Source organism: Populus euphratica, unplaced genomic scaffold (assembly GCF_000495115.2).
Source record: "Populus euphratica unplaced genomic scaffold, PopEup_1.0 scaffold38.1, whole genome shotgun sequence".
NCBI lineage: Eukaryota > Viridiplantae > Streptophyta > Magnoliopsida > Malpighiales > Salicaceae > Populus > Populus euphratica.
The window spans coordinates 169,065-188,744 of record NW_011499911.1 but is presented as its reverse complement, the minus strand read 5'-3'; the positions used below and the strand labels follow the sequence as shown (position 1 = coordinate 188,744).

Here is a 19,680-nt window from a genome sequence, read left to right as displayed (position 1 = left end):
ACAACTAGGCTCGGCTTCATTCAGGAATAGTTTTTCTCTGTCACGAGAAAGTTTTAAAAATCTATTTTTATCTGTTATGATGTGATTAAAATAAATATTTACAAAAGAAGACCGCAACTTAACTTAAATTATGAAGAAAAAATATGTATTTTTCCTTTTTTTATTCATTTTTTTTACAATAATATGTTTTTAAATAAAAACTAAAGCCAGTTAGGATAAGTATTTGATAAAATTTTAATTATTTGAATTGTGGAGGAAAAAAAAAAGTAGTTATTTAACTGAAATTCTGTATGTTTTTCTTACAGTAATATTTTTATAAAAATCATTTTTTTATAAATTAAAACTTATCATAATCTAAAAAGTAAATTTTGATGAATAAAAATTAAAATATCATGATTTGATTATTCGCACTTGATAAAACGGGAAAAATACTTAATCTAAGAAAAAATTATGGTGAAAAATTATAACAACAAAATAGATATTTTATTTTTATTGAATATTTATGAGCATATTTTTTTAAAAAAAATTGCATATTAGATTCGTATATAATAATTATCATTTTAATTATTTTATTTATAATGAATTTTATCTAAAAATAATAAAAAATGAATTTAAAAAAAATTGAAGGCCAATATAAAAATAGTTCTGTCACTTCAACAGTGGAGCATGAACCGCATGCTTGGCCCAAAAAAAAAAAGTGCATGTATTTTTCTATCTTTTATATCTTTTATATATATATATAAAGAGTGGATAGCATGGTTTAATTTTTTTTTGTAAGATGGATGACGTGTTGTTTGTATTTGGTGGGTGAGAAGTTGGAGAATGTGGTTTTGGATATAAAAAAATTATTTTTTATTTTTATTCATATGTAAATACTTAAAAAAAAATTATATGAACCTTATTAAGCCTATTTGTACCAAAAAAAACTCTTTTAATTGATCTAAAATTTCAAATTAAATTGAATAAAAAACCTTCCATATATTTTTTCAATAAAATACAAAATTTCAAATTATCTTCATAGAATTTTTTTTGTAAAAACAATTTATTGACATTAAGATTAGTTTTTTTTCATGATTAGAATGTGTCCAAACAACCCCTTCCTCTGCCTTTTTATTTTTCAAATGACTTTGCCTCTCCTACTTCAACATTTTTGCATCGAAACATGAAAAAATAAATTTTAAAATCAAAAAAGTAAATTTGGATCAAATAATACATAAATTGAAACTTGGTGGAAAAATTGAAGTTTCCTTTATCTTTTGAACAAATAGCTTTGTTTATTTTTTATATTTTTTATTTTGATTTTTTAATTTATCATTTTTTAACTATAACCTTAAATTTATTTTGGTAGAATTGAGAGAATCTATCCAAACAAATAAAACATTTTCAGTATAATATGTAAATTATAAAAATAAAAGATTTGATGGCAAAAATGAAAACAAAATATGGCACTGTTCAATAATACAGTACGGTAAAAATGATATTCTTTTAGTATGTAGTTGTAATTACTTACTTATATATAGATCCACAATTATATATATATTCTATTAAATCTTAGAATGAACGAGCGGAGGAGTAGTGTAAGAACTTGGAGAATCTCCAAGGTGTCATGGAAAAGGACGGAGGAGAAGATTTTGGTTTAAAAACTTAAAGTAAAAAAAAACACTGACATGTTCTCCACGGAAAGCAGGGTTGAAGCCTGAAGGGAATCAGCCCCTAAAGACAGAGATTCTTGTATCTGCATTCTAATGGTTTTTTCGATATTTTTAGATTTTAAAGTATTTTTTATTTAAAAAATATTTATTTTATTTATTTTTAAATATTTTTATTAAAAAATATTACCTCAATGTATTTTTAATTAAAAAAATTATATCCCCGTCGAACACAGTTTCCATGTTTCAGTGTCGGCATGAGGATGTGCGGGGCTGGATCACTGTTTAAAAGAAGTGGGAGAGGGTGAGTGCTTTCCGTACCTCCTGCCTCTACGGTGGAGCAGTAGTATTCTAGGGACAACATCTGAAAGCTGACCTGGCCTGGGACAGCAATTCAATCCCACTTTAAAAAAAATTAATTTTTTTTTACTTTTTTATTTTTTTAAATTGTTTTCCTATACTGATTTAAAAAAATATATTTCTAAACAAAAACTTAAAAAACAATGGTCATCATTACACAGGCGCTCTGAGTACGGCGGCCAAAACCCACTGACATCTAGTGCTCAACTTGAAAATGTACTTTGTGGGTGAGGGCTAGTAGGATCCCAACACCAAGTACGTGCGATTTTTTAGCTTCATTAAACGGAAAAAAAGTCATACTCGAGAGCAAAGTACGAACATGATGGTGTAAAAGGACCGAGGATTGATGGATAGTTTTAAGCTGCTCAGATTGTTCATGGCAACAGAGGTCACCCATGGCCAGTTCATTGTAAAATACAGGGTTTCTAAGCTGAGGGAGCAGATGAAGAAATAGGAACACGTTTACATGCCTTGAATTGAGACATATCAAGGATGCTTCTGCTCTGATTTCTCCATCAATCTGGTTAAACGCTCTTTCCAATCTGAAACCTTCTCTTCTCCGTTGACCGCCTGTTTATAGAATGAAGCAGACAATCAGTAGGTAAAATAAATAAGAGAAGATCGGACGACAATGGCATGGTCGGAATGAATAAATAAGGATGCAGTAAACAAGCCTTGACTTGTACGGAAGATTCATGAATGGATATACTAGTTTCATATTTCACCGACCTCGAATGTAAACCCTACTTGAGGGACGACGTCAAGAGCTTCCACACAGATGAAGGCAGCATCCTCTTTGCTAAGACTCCCCTTCTCTGCACTACCCTGTCATCATCAATTTTACACAACTTGTAAGCATTCTTGCCCAAATCCGGTAAGGGTTTTGATGGGCTAAATTCATGCCAGTGCTTCATCGATCAGAAAAAAATCAGGCTACCTCATTGAAACTAACATACCTTTTCAAAGCTGAAACCTTGTGTGCCTCCAGGTGTATTTTGCAACATGCCAACTCTGATGATGGTGTAAGGAATTCCCGAGGCTACGAGCGTTGATTCATCTTGCTCAGCCAATTTTCTTGCATTGTTATTCATGAGAGCTTGTATGCCACCGCTACCTCTATATACAGATAACTGTACCCTTGTTAAACCTCAACATTATTGGAAATTATGGTGTTCTCCCCGGGGAGAAAGAGAGACAGAAAGAGAGATACCTGGGACAAGAGGATTACATGTTTTACACCTTGCAAGTCCCCACCATTAGACAGGAAGCCTTCCTGGTATGGAAAGCCATTTACATGGAGTCAGGGAAGCCCATTACTACGCATGCTTTGAAGTATAGAGAGCCATTTACAAGTGATTGCCTTTATTTACCTAATAAAATGTTAATAACTTTACACAGAAGTATATACCAGCTTGTAATGATTTCACTATTAACTTAATTTTCTGAAGAATTTTATCGGCTTGGCTGCCTGTACTGAAAAGACAAGTGGTTAAAAGTAAACAACAAGAACGCTAAGATACGAGCGTGCCTGCGTACAAACATATCAGTTCTATACAAGGATTGAACACCATCTGTCTGTTTCATTTCCACGTGCTTGATACACCGAGAAGATCCTCCAGGTCTTGAGTTGCACTGTTTTTTTCTAATTTATTGTTTTGAATTTGTCTTATTATTTATTTGGTCGTAAATGGTTAGTCACCTCTAATAATAGCTAAGTTATAATTTTTTTTTAATTAATATAGATGTTTGAGTCAGTTTATGTGTATAAATCTCATAAATTTTGAAGTTAATGACCATATAAACTTCTAGTGACTATTATATAAGCAATCAAGGACTCAAATCTGAAATTATAGAAATAACAAACTCCTTAACTACCACCTAAATAGTTGCTAAGTCATGTTCTTGACTAGCTGAAGTCTAGAAGTTAGTTTTGCTATTTAGTTGATGTTAAAAAAAACTCTATTTAAGGAGATGAATACCAGGAGGACAACAAGAATTTTATTAAAACTTGAACTTGTGGCTGTCTTTTACCCAAAAAAAAATCAAAGTTACCGTGTGTTTTTCATTGTAATCACACAGGCACCTATCATGTGCTCATCCGCTGCGAGTGGATTGTTAGGATGCTGGCATGCAAACCCAACAAGATAAAAGATAAGAGACCGGATAAAATGAGAAATGGAACACACAAAAATTTACGTGGTTCACCTAATTGGGCTACGTCCACAGACAAGTATAGAAAGATTTTACTAAGTAATGTGGGAATTACAATCTCTCTCTAATAATAGGAGAACAACTAAGAATCTCTCTATTATTAGGAGAAAACACCTCACTTACTCTATCACAAATACCTCACAATTTTGTGGGATTACTCTATTTTCACTCTCTTCTTCTTCTCTCTATTTTGGTGTGCATATAGGCTTGAATGCATTGCCTATTTATAGGCAAGAGTGAGGGTATAATGGTCATAAATTTAGGAGGAATATATGCCTAACAACTCATCCTCCACTCATACTCCACCAATTACAACTCATCTCCCACTCAAATCCCATCAATTATGCCACCTAATTAAATGGCTTTACATTCTCCACTTGAAGACTTTGATGAGTTAATCAAGTCTTCACACTTGATCTTTTGTGATTCTTCTATCATTTCTATACTTGCCATCTTCATGCTGCTTATGTTTCTGCTAGGCCGTAAGAGGATCTGCACCATATATACTTATCAGTGTTGACCGGTTTCGTCAAAGCATCTGCTGGGTTTTCCTTTGTGTGAATCTTCTGAAAATCCACACTTCCATCTTCCACCACTTCACGAACAAAGTGATACTGAACATCGATGTGTTTTGTTCTTGAATGAAATGCTGGATTCCTTGCAATATGCAAGGCACTTTGACTATCACAATACAAAAGAATATTCTCTTGTTTGTGCCCGAGCTCCTCCATAAGTTTCTTCATCCATATTGCTTCTTTACAAGCTTGTGTAGCTGCCATGTACTCAGCTTCTGTTGTGGATAACGCTACAACAGTCTAAAGTTTAGAAACCCAGCTCACAGCTCCTCCTGCAATTATGAACACATAGCCTGTAGTGGACTTCCTTTTCTCAAGGTCACCAGCAAAATCTGAATCAACATATCCTCTGATAGTAAATTCTGATCCTCCATAACATAATGCAACATCTGAGGTACCCTTGATGTATCTCAAGATCCTCTTAATAGTATTCCAATGCTCTTTACCAGGATTTGCCATGTATCGACCAACTGCTCCCACTGCTTGTGCAATGTCTGGTCTTGTACATATCATGGCAAACATTAAACTTCCCACTGCTGATGCATACGGTACTCGAGACATCTCCATCCTCTCTGCTTCATTGCTAGGAGACATACTTGAGGATAATTTGAAGTTAATAGGAAGTGGGGTGGAAATTGGCTTACAATCTTGCATGTTGAAGCGTCGCAAGATCTTCTTCAAATAATTCTTTTGAGAAAGCCAAATCTTCCTCTTACTTCTGTCTCGGTAAATTTGCATCCCTAGAATCTTGTTTGCTGGTCCCAAGTCCTTCATATCAAATTCCCTAGCCAACTGTGCCTTTAATTCTTGGACTTGATCTTTGTTGGGGCCTATCACCAACATGTCATCCACGTACAACAACAAAATGATGAAATCTTCTTCAAACCTCTTGTAATACGTACAATGGTCTGAACTGAGTCTGTTGTACCCAAGGCTAATTATGAAGGAATCAAATCTCTTATACCAACACCTCGGCGCCTGTTTGAGACCATATAGAGATTTGTTCAACTTGCAAACCAAGTTCTCCTTGCCTGTTTCAGCAAAACCCTCTGGTTGGAGCATATAAATTTCTTCTTCAAGTTCTCCATGAAGAAATGCAGTTTTCACGTCTAACTGCTCTAAGTGAAGATCAAATATAGCACACATTGCCAAGACTACTCTGATTGTCGTAAGTCGTACCACCGGAGAAAATATCTCATTGAAGTCTATTCCTTCTTTCTGAACATATCCTTTCACCACCAATCTTGCACGATACCGCTCCACTTGATCATTGCCATCACGTTTTATCTTATAAACCCATTTATTGCCAATGGCCTTTCTTCCTTGTGGTAGCGGAACAAGATCCCAAGTATTATTCTTGTGCAGAGCTTCAATCTCCTCTTGCATTGCTGTCATCCACATAGACACATCTGTGCTTTTAATAGCCTCATAGAAAGTTGATGGCTCTCCATCCTCTGTTAGAAGACAGTATGCAATGTTACTTTTAGTAACATATTCTGAGTGCCAAGCCGGTGGTCTTCTTTCACGAGTCGACCGCCGAACTTCAGGAGTTTCAGACTCTATTTGTTCTTGCTCTTCGTGCTCTAGTACAGCTTCAAAAGAAGCATGATTCTGAGTATTTTCCACATGGACTGCTGTAGTCTCCTTTAGAATGCTATTATGTTCTTCTATTTGCATTTTACCTTCTGCAAATATGACATCTCTGCTGATCACTACCTTGTGGGCAGTGGGATCCCACAAGCGATACCCCTTCACTCCATCAGCATATCCCAAGAATATACATTTTCTGGATTTTGAATCCAGCTTGCTAACTTCTTGTGTATTGTACATCACGTACACAGGACTTTCAAATATATGCAATCGAGAATAATCAGCTGGTTTTCCAGTCCACATCTCCATCGGTGTCTTTAGCTCAATTGCGGTTGATGGAGATCGATTTATCACATAACAGACGGTATTGACTGCTTCTGCCCAGAATGACTTTCGTAGACCTGCAGCCTTCAACATTGCTCTTGTTCTTTCTAATAGAGTTCTGTTCATCCGCTCTGCCATTCCATTTTGTTGTGGAGTGTATGCCGTTGTGAACTGCCTTTTGATACCTTCATATTGACAGAAGTTATCAAATTCATCACTGGTATATTCTCCTCCATTGTCAGTCCTCAAACACTTGATCTTCTTTTCAGATTCAAGTTCCACCCGCGCTTTGAAAGTTTTAAAGACTGTAAGCATATCTGCCTTCCTTCTAATTGGATACACCCAACATCTCTTGGAGAAGTCATCTATGAATGATACAAAGTATCTTGCTCCTTCCAAAGATACAACCGGTGCTTGCCAAACATCAGAGTGAATCAGGTCTAAGATGCATTTGCTCTTAGTTGTAGATGTGCCAAACTTCAACCTGTGTTGTTTACTTGTAACACAATGCTCACAAAAAGGTAAAGTAACCTTTGTAAGCCTAGGGAGTAACTTCTGATCAGAGAGAACCTTTAAACCTTTTTCTGACATGTGACCTAGTTTTTGATGCCACATCATCGTCTTCTCTTCTGCAGGACTGGCTAATGTGATTGATGCTTCTGCCTCATGATGTGTTTCTCCCATTAATGCAAATACATTTGCAACTGTCTTTCTTGCCTTTAAAACCACCAGCACTCCTTTGATGATTTTCATAATTCCATTGTCTGTTCGGATCTTACAGCCAAGACTATCAAATTGTCCTATAGACAAAAGATTCTTCTTTAAGTCTTTCACATGTCGCACTTCTGAAATAGTACGAATCAAACCATCATACATCTTCAATTTGATGGTACCAATGCCAACAATCTCTAAAGCATGATTATCACCCATGAACACTTTGCCTCCAGAGATAGGTTTATATGTATGGAACCAATCTCGATTAGGAGTCATATGTCATGTTGCTCCTGAATCCATTAGCCAGACCTCAGTGAGCTCTTCTGTATCTGTAGAGATTGTCACTGCTTCACTATATAAAACATCTCCATCTTCTGAGGTGCTCGCAACACACCCTTGAGATTTTGATGACTCTGCAGAATTCTCTATACCCTTTTTAAACCAACAATCCTTTTTGAAGTGCCCCTTTTTGCCACAGTTGTAGCATTTCACAGCCTTCTTACTTCTTGATTTGGACCTCCCCTGCCTTTGACTCCCACTAGAGCCACGCTCCGTTGATCTTCCTCTTGACACCAACAATGCCTCTGCTTGGTTTGAACTGTTTCTGTCTCCTTTGTTTTTGCGCCTATTTTCTTCTTCCAAGATAGCGGCTGCAACATCATCGAAGACTACATAATCTGAGAGGATATTATTTGTCAAGTTGATAATGAGCTGATCATACGAATCAGGAAGACTTTGAAGTAGAAGCTCTGCACGTTTATTTTCCTCTATTTGCTAGCCCAATGTAGTGAGTTGTGAAAATAGAGTTCTTATTGTGTTGATGTGGTCAGTCACCGACGTGGTTTCTGCCATTCGAAGGGTATAAAGTCTCCGCTTTAAGAAAATCTTATTGTGCAAAGACTTGGACTCGTATAGCTTTGTTAGAGTCTCCCATATCTCCTTAGTTGTTTTCTTTTCCGCCACACTTGATAACACTTCATCGGCTAATGCTAAATGTATGTTAGCAATAACATTGCCATCCATCTCATTCCATTTTGTATTATCAGTGATCTCCGCGGGCCGATCCCCAATTGCTGCTAAACAATTGTCTTTTCTTAAGATTGTCTTGATTCTCATTTTTCATAATGAGAAATTGCTCCCATTAAACCTCTCAATCTCGTACTTTGCTGCCATTGTATTCACCAAGATCTATTCAGCTATCACCGTTTCACAGATCTGTAACGTATATAGAAATAGTATCGTGTGAATAATACTTCACTAAGTAAGTTCCCAGGAAAGATTGGAGGGGTCACAAACGGTCCCGCTTAAAACCCAATCTCCTTAGACAGAATTTTCTAGACTGTATTTAATCACCGCACTGACTTTCTATATACGCCAACAATAACCTTCGTGAACAATACCGTATAGATGAATAGAGCCGTATAGGTGAATAGTACTCGTAAGCACGAATAACTTTGTGTATTAACAACACCAACCAAAAAGCTCTGATACCACTGTTAGGATGCTGGCATGCAAACCCGACAAGATAAAAGATAAGAGACAAGATAAAATAAGAAATGGAACACACAAGAATTTACGTGGTTCATCCAATTAGGCTACGTCCACAGACAAGTATAGAAGGATTTCACTAAGTAATGTGGGAAATACAACCTCTCTCGAATAATAGGAGAACAACTAAGAATCTCTCTATTATTAGGAGAAAACACTTCACTTACTCTATCACAAATACCTCACAATTGTGGGATTACTCTCTCTTCACTCTCTTCTTCTTCTCTCTATTTTTGGTGTGCATATAGGCTTGAATGCATTGCCTATTTATAGGCAAGAGTGAGGGTATAATGGTCATAAATTTAGGAGGAATATATGCCTAACGACCCATCCTTCACTCATACTCCATTAATTATACCAACTCATCCTCCACTCATCCTCCACTCATCCTCCACCAATTACAACTCATCTCCCACTCAAATCCCATTAATTATGCCACCTAATTATATGACTTTACAAATTTGTGTGCTAGTAAAGCCATCATTTAGCAGGCAAATGTGAAGTTTTTGACCCGTCTTTCTCAGAGCTCAAGCCACTGCTTTGTCCAGGGCGTCCAAAGGTTGGACTTTTCCCTTTATATTAAATATATGAAGTCTATAAGTTGTTTCAAAGAAAAAATGTGTTTAGCTAGGCAGTGTAAGATTGTTTGGTGCCATGCAACTTATTGGCAACAGCTCATCTAGGCATATCACAAGGTACCAGTAAGTGGTAACTACCAAGGCGAGTTGGGTAGAACCCTTTGGGTTCGGACAATTTATTTGTTTGTATGGCTTTTGGTTAAAAAAAAAAAAGGGAGCGAGGGAAAAGGGCATGGGCAAGATGCGCAGTTGTGGAATTTGACAAACAAAACATTAAACTCCTCGTTAAACCCTCCCGGCATCATCTCGCTTGTATTGGATCTCCAACTCAACAAACCCATTTAAAGTAGCCCAGAAGAGGTTTCAAGTACTCACTGTTCTGCTATCACTCTTTCTCTTTCTAGACTCAGTCAGTGCGTGCGAAGGCTGAAGAGGAGTGAAGATGGCAAAGCGTTTGATCCCGACATTTAATCGCATACTGGTGGAGAAAATAATCCCTCCTTCCAAGACCAACACCGGTATTCTTCTTCCTGAGAAAACCCCCAAGGTCATCCCTTTCTCTTTACTTTCATCCCGTTTGATGCATGCGGCATTGAAACTGCTTTACTACTGTGCGTGATATGAAGTGTAATGAACTCTTTTATTAGGGAGGGATTCTCTCAACTCCAAGAGGCATTAGTACGTGGTTAATCATAGCTAAACTAAACTTATGTCTAAGATTTATTTTTGTTGCAAATAGTTGTATTGCATTACATTTTGAGTCTCAAAACCTAAGGCAACCACATATTAGAATCTGGGTTCTTTATGTCACCCCCCACAAATCCTCCAATTGAAGTATTGAACATAAGCAACGTTTGGCTTGTAAAATAACTGTATTCTGAGTACTAAAATCTGAATTGGTTCATGCACGAATCTGAAACTTCAGCTTCAGTTTAATTGCTAACAGTGACGGTTAAGTGCTTTAGCTCAATTTTAAATGGTTTTGTTGGGATTGGGAGGTTCTTAGTTTTAATATACGCTTCATTGGAAATAAATTACTAACATTCAAGTTCTCACGACTGCTGTTATTTTTTATTCCATGGTAATTGGCTCACCTTGATAGTGCAGCATGCTCAACTTATGTGTATTTGTTTCTTGCCAGTTTCATAAGTTTATGCCTTACAAGAAAATCGAAGGCTAATTCTTATTCTGTTATGCTATGATGTAAATCTAAGTTTATTCATTTGTTTGATTGCTGGATACATGAGGTGATTACTGATTGTTTTTTGACCTCATGATTTCTTTTAATGCTTCATAATTCTAGCTGAATTCTGGAAAAGTTGTTGTGGTGGGTCCCGGAGCTCGTGATAAAGACTGCAAGTTGATTCCTGTTACTCTGAAGGAAGGAGATACTGTTCTTCTGCCTGAATATGGAGGCACTGAAGTGAAACTCGGTGAAAAAGAGAGTTTTTACTGCCTTTTCAAATTTTGTTCCTTCTTTGGGTTCGAGTTTCTGGTGGATGTTGTGCAAATTGTTTACTAGAGTTGGCATTTGTGTGTTAGCTTATTTATTTTGTCTACATGGTAGTATAAAAAATATCGTGGTCTTATCTCAGCTATTCCATGGCCCTTATTACTTGACACTAAAATGTGGACAGATCAAATTATAGGCAGTTTGAGTTGGCACCTAAATGCTCAATTGAACCATGTAGCTTCTAGAAGGCATACGCCTGACTCATAGATCCATGTAGATTTAATAATGCATGATACCTCATCCTATATGATTTAAATTTGTTTTGCTGACTTTAGAATTTCTAATGACATAGAATGCATGTTTATATGTTTAAAGGAATACCTATAATGGAGGATGATTTGGCTTGATACAGTTTTTGAAATGAACCAGTTAATTTTCAGTACCGTTTGCTTTTCTGTATTGGGCATTGTTGTTAATAACGTCTGCAGTGTATTTGACTATAGTGAGTTGATATATGGAAATTGGTTTTTTGCAAATGCCTTGAAATGGCATTGTGATGTGAATGAGATCAGGATGGGTATTCTAGGGAGCTTGGTTATCTGTTCTTCTTTTGGCTTGCATGCATTCCCTTACATATTACAATCATTAGATCAATCTTGACTTAGAAGAAATTTTATCCTGCAGAAATAAGATCCTTACTGAAATCATGAAAGATTTGACCCATTATGCCGTCCTTGAAAAGGTCATTGCTGCATAAATGTAGATTTTGTGATTTTTCTGATAGCCTGGTGCTTTCTTGTATTGACTTTTTGGTTAATCTTGGCTGGTTTTGCTACCCAAACGGGATGTGCATATGGTAAGAAGGTACAATAGGGAACACTTGTTGGATAATTGGGACTTCAGGTTAAATGCATGCCTAAACACTAACTTCTTTTCTATCATCTTTTCATTGGCAACCCCATTGGGTTGGCCTAATGGAGAAGAGTTGGGACTTGATAGTGTGCTCTTGTCCAGGATCCCAGGGGCTATTAGACTTGGGCAAAACCCATGAATTAACCATGGTGCACTCACAGGAAACTCCTTGCCGAGGGCATGTGCATCCTTGGGATTAGTCGGGCCTTGGCCTGGATACCTGGTGCTAATAAAATAAAAAAATCTTTTCATTGGCAGGAAAAATTAAACAAGTTTGACAGCAACAACTCAGAACGACAACTGCTTTTCTTTCTGCTAAAACAGCTTGTTACACAAATGCATTTATTTTCCTCTCATTAGACGATTGTTCAATACAAGTACACAGTTTTTGATGATGTTTCGTTGTGGCTTTATGCACTGTTTTAGGTATTTTCTATATCGAGATGAAGATATCATGTGAACTCTTCATGACTAACTCAAAATGCTCCATCACATTAAAGACTTGAAAGCTAATCGAGTTACTGCCTGTACTCTGTATTGTTTAGATTTTGGTTATTGTTGGTTCCTATCATTTTAGCCAAGCTTGTATCAAACATGAATGTCTTGTTTATCCCTGAGGGAACTCAGGTTGGAAATAAGTGTGCTGCCCGGAATGGAAAGGGCAAACTTTTGTGACTTCCCATTTAAGGCATCTTCATCACTTATCACTGTGAGCTGTGCTTTGCTTGCGTTTCACAGCCAGTTGTATTGGGAGGACTAGAGGATATTTAGGGTATGTTTGTGAGGGAAGGATGGACGCGGGGAGGGATGAGAAGTGAAGGATTGGCTATTTCCTTTGCTTGGTGAGAAAGATGAGGACCCAGGAAGAATTGGAAAGATCGCTCCCGACAGACCCTTGAAACTATATTTTGATTTTTGAGTTCAAGCATCTCAGAATGAATCTTACAACGCTAGAAACATCCCTTTGAAGGCAAGCATAACAAGGATCAAGCGTTCTTGACATTTGACATTGCAGAAAATGGCAAGGCGAGAACAAAAGTTTGGAGCCACCACGGACAAGTTTCCCTTGGTCCTTGCTTCGCAGTTGACGCTGTCATGCCATTAACGGGCGTTTGGATTAGAACTAAACATTACTTTCGCCGCTAATTGTGTAATGTTTAAAAGGGTTAGGAAACTAAAACAAAACTGCAGGTGAGATGGTCAGTTGTGAAGGTACGCTGCCTTCTCTTTCGGAACTTCGTGGTCACCAATGTGATGTGTACGAGGAAGCTTCGTAATCATATAAAAAGGTTCGGCAACTCAGTACTGCAGTTTTCTCAAATGTTTTTATGCTACTGTGCACTTTCAACTTTCAAGAGGACGTGATCCAAAATGCTGGATTTAAGTTGTTCATGGGCTGTTGGCCCACATGTATGAGCTGCTTTGTTCCATTCATTATGTTTTATGCATCGTAAATGCAACAACTCACAGCCCAGTAGCTGGACAGAAAGCTTCACGAAGTTTCATGGGATGAGCCTCCAAGACCATGGGATCAAGAAAATTGAAGAGATCGACCATCTCTTTGGATAAAATAATGCCTTTTGCGATGGATCATACCAAATAAAACGCTTGCTCTCTTTGACGGGCACAGAATCAATTGAAAGGAAAAGGAAAACAACAGCTTTATCTTACGGATGAACAACTAAGCAAATGCTTTTAAAGAAAAGGAATTCAATCTAATCTCATGCTGTCTGCAGTCGAAAACCATCATGATTTATGCAGTGTAGCTCGATTATACAGAGCGTAGAGGAACGTGATGCCATCGATGAATGAAGATACAGCATATATATGTGCAGTTTTATCTATCTAAGTAGTTGTTTTTAAGATACGACCCAGACATGAGGGTTTTAGACTTCAATTTTTTTTGAAACGACTGCTTCAACATCATTGCTTTGGTTGATTAATTCACAAAACAACCGAAAGTGTTAACACTGTCATTATAACAACTTCATTAATGGCGGCAGTATCATGTTACTTTATTTCAATTTATAAGTAAATACTCCATGGAGTCATATATATATATATATATATATATATATATATATATATAATATATATATATATATATATATATATATATATTCTTTTCATTACATTCCAAATTAATCAATTTGTAAAGGCATTGGATTTTTGCAGAAATCTAAAACTTGTATATGCATTTAAACACTGCTTGATACAGCTCAATATATACGTGGACAACATAAAAGCCAAGCATTAATTGATATGATCATTACTTAGCAAACAAAAAAAGCTTCAAAAATTAGAAAACCACATGGCTTCATATATATATATATAAATGAAGATTAACAAGCTTTCACTAGCTAAGTATTACCTATTGTGTAAAGGATTGGGACCCGTATAGACTTTCCTCTTCTCATCACCCAAAGTTGCGTCACCTTCTTCATCTCTGTCTCCTCTTAGGCCACCACCATGAGATTTAACAGGACCCGTTGACTGAGCTGTAGACCCAGTGGTCTTGAAGCTTCCGTGCCTGGCTGACTTATCAGGAACAGATGAAGTTTCTAACAGCAGAAGTATCAGAAACAATAGCGCTAGGCAAGCCACCTCTTTTCTTAAACCCATCAGCTGCCTCCTTCTATACTTATAGGTATCTCAGACCATGCATAGAATTCTTGGCCCAAAACCCTCCAAAAAGGAACAGAAAAGGAGGGAGGAATTTCCTTCTTGGATCTGATTTAAAAGGCCCTTAAAAAGGAAGCTCAACAAAAGTAGAAGAAAGGTTGTAGTTTGGAACGGGAGACTAAAGAGTTTTTGCTTTCTTTGTTTTGGCTCTTTTTGGGTACGGTTTTTTTTTTTTCCAGTGTGTGTCTCCGCGGGGTTACTTTTAGAAGTTTGAGCCTCTGAAAATGAGGCTAGTCAATGAGAGGTAAGAGTCAGAATGCATAGGGTTTGGTGCCTGTAAGGAAACAATAAATATGGTGCAGGGAGCTTCTGGATGCTGATCTTCAGAGCCCATGTTAAGAAACCTTCATACATGGACCAGAGAGAGAGAGAGAGAGCTAGAGTTGCAGTTTCCGTTGGCAGATTTTTGTTATGATGCATAAACCTACAACAGGGGAGGGAGGGAGGGAGGGAGGGGATCAGATGGGTGTTAATCTAACAATTTATATTAATACTCCTGGCTCAGGTGATTATTGATACAAAATTTATTTTCACTTGGCTGGGGGTGTCTTTTGCAAGAAGCTAGCTTCTTTTGCTTTGTACTCATGATAAAAGTGCTGGCAAGGTTTCCTAGCAGTAGTAGGCCTTTTGTGTAGTGACTGGTCAGTGGAGAAGCACATGTTAACATCAGGAAAACTAAATCCAAAAAAATTGAAAAGAGGGTTGTTGCTTTCATACCATACATCATTTCAAATGATCTTATTTTATTGTAAGAGATCTCCTTAATTATCATAAGAAAGAAGATGCATGAGAGTTGAGTGCTATTCATTTCTTCAACAAAAAATATGTTTTTTGCAAGATCAATCCATTGTGCATGTTGTTGGAATATATGTATCTGTTTCTTTGTCACACTAGCAAAAAACATCAAGCATTGAAAAGATAGAAATAATATCGATTGAATCACAAACTCTTTGATATATTATTATTACACGAGAAGTCACAGACCATGCACCACCTCTTCCACTACATGGACTTCGATCACTCCCTTCAGATTTTTTTTTTCTTTTCTCTCGGTCTCGAGTTTAATCAATTAAAAATGGTCAAACTGGTAGGAGCTGACCAGTGGGCCGTGAAGGTAGAGGGAGAGTTGCATCCATGGAGTGGCTTTTTTCCTTATAAAAAATGATGCTGTCTTCCTTCACTTTACATAATCACACAAAGTAAAGCTAATATACATGAAAGTCATGAATACTTGATGTTAGCACCTGCCAAAGAGGGCCCAATTAGTGACCTAAAAAACTTGATTAGAACGAAATTACTGAAAAAATCTGTGAAGAAATTAACCCTCCTTTCTTTCACCATTGCTTTTTAACGCACGGCATGGATTTTGTAAATAGCATCTTTTCCAAACTTTGAACTCTAAAGGCATTAATTATATGCCTGATATATATCTATCGTCGAAAATTAGAGGGTGGAGTTTTGGGGACAAGGCAGGCAGGTCTCCACAAAAGACAAAAATATAGAAGGTCGTGCGTGCAGAGAATTTTTGTTTTTGTGTGGGAAAATAATCTCGAAAGAGTTTCATTTTTTTTTAAATTGTTAGTGTTAAAAATAATTTTTTTAAAATATTACTTTAAAATATTTAAAAAAATTAAAAAAATCGCTGCTATAATACTAAAAAGCAAAATTAATGCTTGGTTTTAATCTATTTTGTCTTTTGTAGCCGAGAAAAAACAAAAGATCGGAGACACAGCACCGATTGATCATCCATTTTTTTATTACTTCGTCCCCCTCCTGTATCTGGACATGATTTGTCGACTTATGCATACTTCCAAGATCCTGGAATAATGGACGCTATATTTTATTTTTCTTCATGTACAAAAGCACATTTATTCTTAAGAAAAGTAGAAAATTATTGTTCGAAAGACTTATTAGGACTTTTGAAATTTGCAATCTACATGTGTTTGTCTCTACAAATGTCCAATTATAATTATGAATCGGGGACTCTTTTTTTGACTAATTAGCTACTCCAAACTCCATTAGGATAACAATATTCGAGTGGGAAGGTGACATCCCGATCGATCGAGTCCTGTTTGTTGCTATGAGAGAGAAGTTTAATTAGTGGTTTCTAATGTTCGGAATGTATTATTGATGTTTAGTCAAGAACATTATAATTGACACTCGAGATTCTAATGCAGTCAGATTTAGATTCTTAATTAATCATCTTAATTTCTTTAATTTACTTATTTCATTTTTGATGGATAGAAAGGTTGAGTTATCAAATTTAGATTCTTGATTAACCATATTCGTTTTTAAATTAATTAATACATTCTTGCTGTGGATATTCCTTAAAAGAAAAAAAAAACACATATATACCAATGAGTACATGCATGCCGGATTTCAATTACATTAACGAGCTTCGAATTTAAATTTCATAAATACTGGTATTTTCTCGTCTATGTATTTCCTTCCCGTCGCTAGAATATACAAGAGGATTAACTACAAAAAGGTTATGAACTCCATGTGAGTCCACGATGCAAAATTCTCCAACCAAATGCCTACTTATTAATCCCGTTGGCTAATCTTCTCAATTCAATGAGTTAATGAATGCCTAATTAATCATGCAAGATCCACGTACGGTACTCTAGCTTAAGCAATTGTTAATCTTATAGTTTATTAATATGTAATGACGAGGGCATCACCTGTTATATATATATATATATATTAAGGAAACAACTTGCTGCCTATTGGTACGTTCCTTGCAGTCTTTTAATGTCCATGCAGATCTGTAAACTGCAGCTACTTGGTGGAAAAGAACAGGGATGTCCTCTCTGGCTTGAACACCAGGCCATCAAAGATTCAGAATTCTATCCATGATTGAACTCCTCGGCTCCTTCATCTCTCCTTGCAAGCTAGCTAGCATGCATTGTGACTGATTAGCTGGGCATTAATATTGGGGAATATTGAGGGAAAAGCCATGCGCCCACCACTCTCCGAAGTTGAAGCTGTGGGCAAAGCGAACACTCTGAGAGTGCTAAATGGCTTTGACTGAATTGAGAGCAGAAAAGAATTACACGATCAGACAGTCTGGCTATGAGTATACTAGGCATCATTGAGGCAGAGAAATATATGTTGGTGCCTTGGTGGGCAATCAATGAGAGTCGTCACTCTCTTTATTTGTCTGCTTTTCTGTGTGACTTTTCTTGCTGGTCAAGGTCACGGTGCTCTACCATCATTGGGATCTCAACTACTTTCATAGACTCTCACACCTTGTAGCCCCAGGCGCCTTATTTCTTGGCCCATGCAACTCTCGACAAGCAAAGCAAAACCGATCCAAATGATATCCACACAGAAAAGAAAAGGTGAGCAAGTTCTAGAGCAATATGTTTTCGAACATCTTTTTGTGTAAAAGTGACTGACATGGGAGCAGAGCTCAAGATGATACCTTGGTATGTATACGGTAGCCAGACAACATGCGTCCATTTTATAAAGCGAAAAGCGAGTGCACTACCCTGACTGGGATTTGCTTAATTTGCTATTGCATCAACTACTGGGAATATCTGTAATCATCAATGGAAAATTAACTTTTATGGCCCTAATTTACAACCTCATTCTTGATTTCTTATCATGTTATCAAGGTTAGGCAGCCGGGACGACAGGGACCTCTTCCTGTTCCTGTTCCTCTTCTTCTTCTTTGACTAGCTGGCTTCCACATAATTATGTTTCTTAACCACTACCTTTTGTATGGAAAAGGTTGATACGCAATATGTATGTATGTATGTATGTATGTATTCTAATTACAAAACATTTATACACATGATTTTAAAAGATAAAATTATGTCATTAAACATTACTCCGCACTAATTAATAATTAAATCATTTATAATCAATAATATGAATTATTTAAGATATCTCTTATGTTTAATTAGAATTGTTTATATCATCTTGAATTATATGCTTATAATTTATTAATTGACTTATATCATATATACTTTGAAAAAGAATGCATCTATAACTATATAACTAACTTACATCATTTATATACACTACCTAGTAATTGATAGAAATATATTATACATAATACCAAAAGACACTAACATATTAATCTTACATATTCATAATTGATAATCATTAATTATTTATATTTTTATTATCATATAATCTCAATAATAAATTAAACTTTAATTATAAAGTAAAATTAGAAATTTAAATTGATTTTTATATGGTCTGCAATACATTATACCATGATGACAATTATCTATATTGAAAAAAAGAGGAATTTTTGTTTTTCATAAAATAAAACTTAGATAAAAAAATAAATAAACGTTAGATTATTAGGTTTGTTTGATAAAGTTCATAATAATTTTATGTGTTTTTAAAAATAATAAAAAGAATTGATTGAGGTATGGGTCAGGTGATAAAACAAACGAGCCATTTATCCTTTTCTATACTCTGATCCAGGTGAAATCAAGTTGGATTTTTCAAGTTGGATTTTTACTATTTCTGCTTTGCCGCATTCAAATCAAGCAAGAACTCAACTCAATTGAGTTGAGTGGAATGTCGGATATTCAATGACTCGTAGTTGAGCAAGGAGCATTCCCAGCCTCACGTTAGCATTGAACTGTTGCCCGTTGGTCTGTCTGATTACTTACACGTCTCCTCTTATTATTCCCCGATCTCGGCTGCTTTATGGTTCTTTCCTTTTTTATGGCTGTCCTTATCGAGCAAACCGCGTGATCATCCACGGAGAGTCTAGCACAGGCAATCTTATCTACCATTGATTCTTACTTGAGATTATTTATAGAGCTTGATTTATTTATTGATAGATATTTCATTTAGCGTTTTATGTTAAATTTTATTTGAATTTATATGTTGAGTTTAATTTAATTATTAGTGGATATTTTATTTAATAAATTATGAGCTTAATAATATCCTATTCTGTTTAAAGTTTTAATATTTATTTATTATTTTTTAAATGTTAGACAGGTTTGATGATCCATTCTCTCTCTTCTTCTGCTCTGCTTTTAAGCTTCTTCTCTTCTCTTGTTTTCAATTCTTGATTTGTCCTGCATCAACAGCCTTCCCCTTTGTTGAAGTTTATAGAT

General features: G+C 36.0%; 2 protein-coding genes across 7 annotated transcripts; one reads left to right on the top strand and one right to left on the bottom strand.

Annotated features, from left to right (window-relative positions):
* Positions 1–2,329: 2,329 nt before the first annotated feature.
* LOC105133941 (uncharacterized protein At2g37660, chloroplastic-like) lies at positions 2,330–4,122 on the bottom strand. Of its 6 annotated transcripts, none has more exons than XM_011038103.1 (6): positions 4,100–4,122; positions 3,418–3,599; positions 3,220–3,282; positions 2,966–3,139; positions 2,739–2,834; positions 2,330–2,579 (listed from the first exon to the last, which is right to left on the bottom strand). In XM_011038103.1, the coding sequence occupies exons 4-6, from the start codon at positions 3,098–3,100 to the stop codon at positions 2,496–2,498; spliced, it is 315 nt and encodes a 104-aa protein (XP_011036405.1). In that variant the 5' UTR covers positions 3,101–3,139; positions 3,220–3,282; positions 3,418–3,599; positions 4,100–4,122; the 3' UTR covers positions 2,330–2,495. The 6 variants fall into 6 exon arrangements, with proteins under 6 accessions (XP_011036405.1, XP_011036408.1, XP_011036404.1 ...); XM_011038106.1 differs by having other exon boundaries at positions 2,966–3,125; XM_011038102.1 differs by having other exon boundaries at positions 3,220–3,599.
* Positions 4,123–9,727: 5,605 nt separating this feature from the next.
* LOC105133940 (10 kDa chaperonin-like) lies at positions 9,728–12,587 on the top strand. The gene is made up of 3 exons (XM_011038101.1): positions 9,728–10,096; positions 10,853–10,992; positions 12,341–12,587. Exons 1-3 carry the CDS (start codon positions 9,992–9,994, stop codon positions 12,372–12,374), a joined length of 279 nt encoding a protein of 92 aa, XP_011036403.1. The 5' UTR covers positions 9,728–9,991; the 3' UTR covers positions 12,375–12,587.
* Positions 12,588–19,680: the final 7,093 nt, after the last annotated feature.

Excerpts from the sequence above, each read along its gene's own strand:
- LOC105133941 (XM_011038102.1), bottom strand. The coding sequence starts at position 3,100 with ATGAATAACAATGCAAGAAAATTGGCTGAGCAAGATGAATCAACGCTC. Across the intron at positions 2,835-2,965 it reads AAGGTTTCAGCTTTGAAAAG|GGTAGTGCAGAGAAGGGGAG; the intron begins GTATGTTAGTTT and ends TGATGATGACAG. Across the intron at positions 2,580-2,738 it reads AAGTAGGGTTTACATTCGAG|GCGGTCAACGGAGAAGAGAA; the intron begins GTCGGTGAAATA and ends TTCTATAAACAG.
- LOC105133940 (XM_011038101.1), top strand. The coding sequence starts at position 9,992 with ATGGCAAAGCGTTTGATCCCGACATTTAATCGCATACTGGTGGAGAAA. Across the intron at positions 10,097-10,852 it reads TTCCTGAGAAAACCCCCAAG|CTGAATTCTGGAAAAGTTGT; the intron begins GTCATCCCTTTC and ends TCATAATTCTAG. Across the intron at positions 10,993-12,340 it reads GTGAAACTCGGTGAAAAAGA|GTATTTTCTATATCGAGATG; the intron begins GAGTTTTTACTG and ends GCACTGTTTTAG.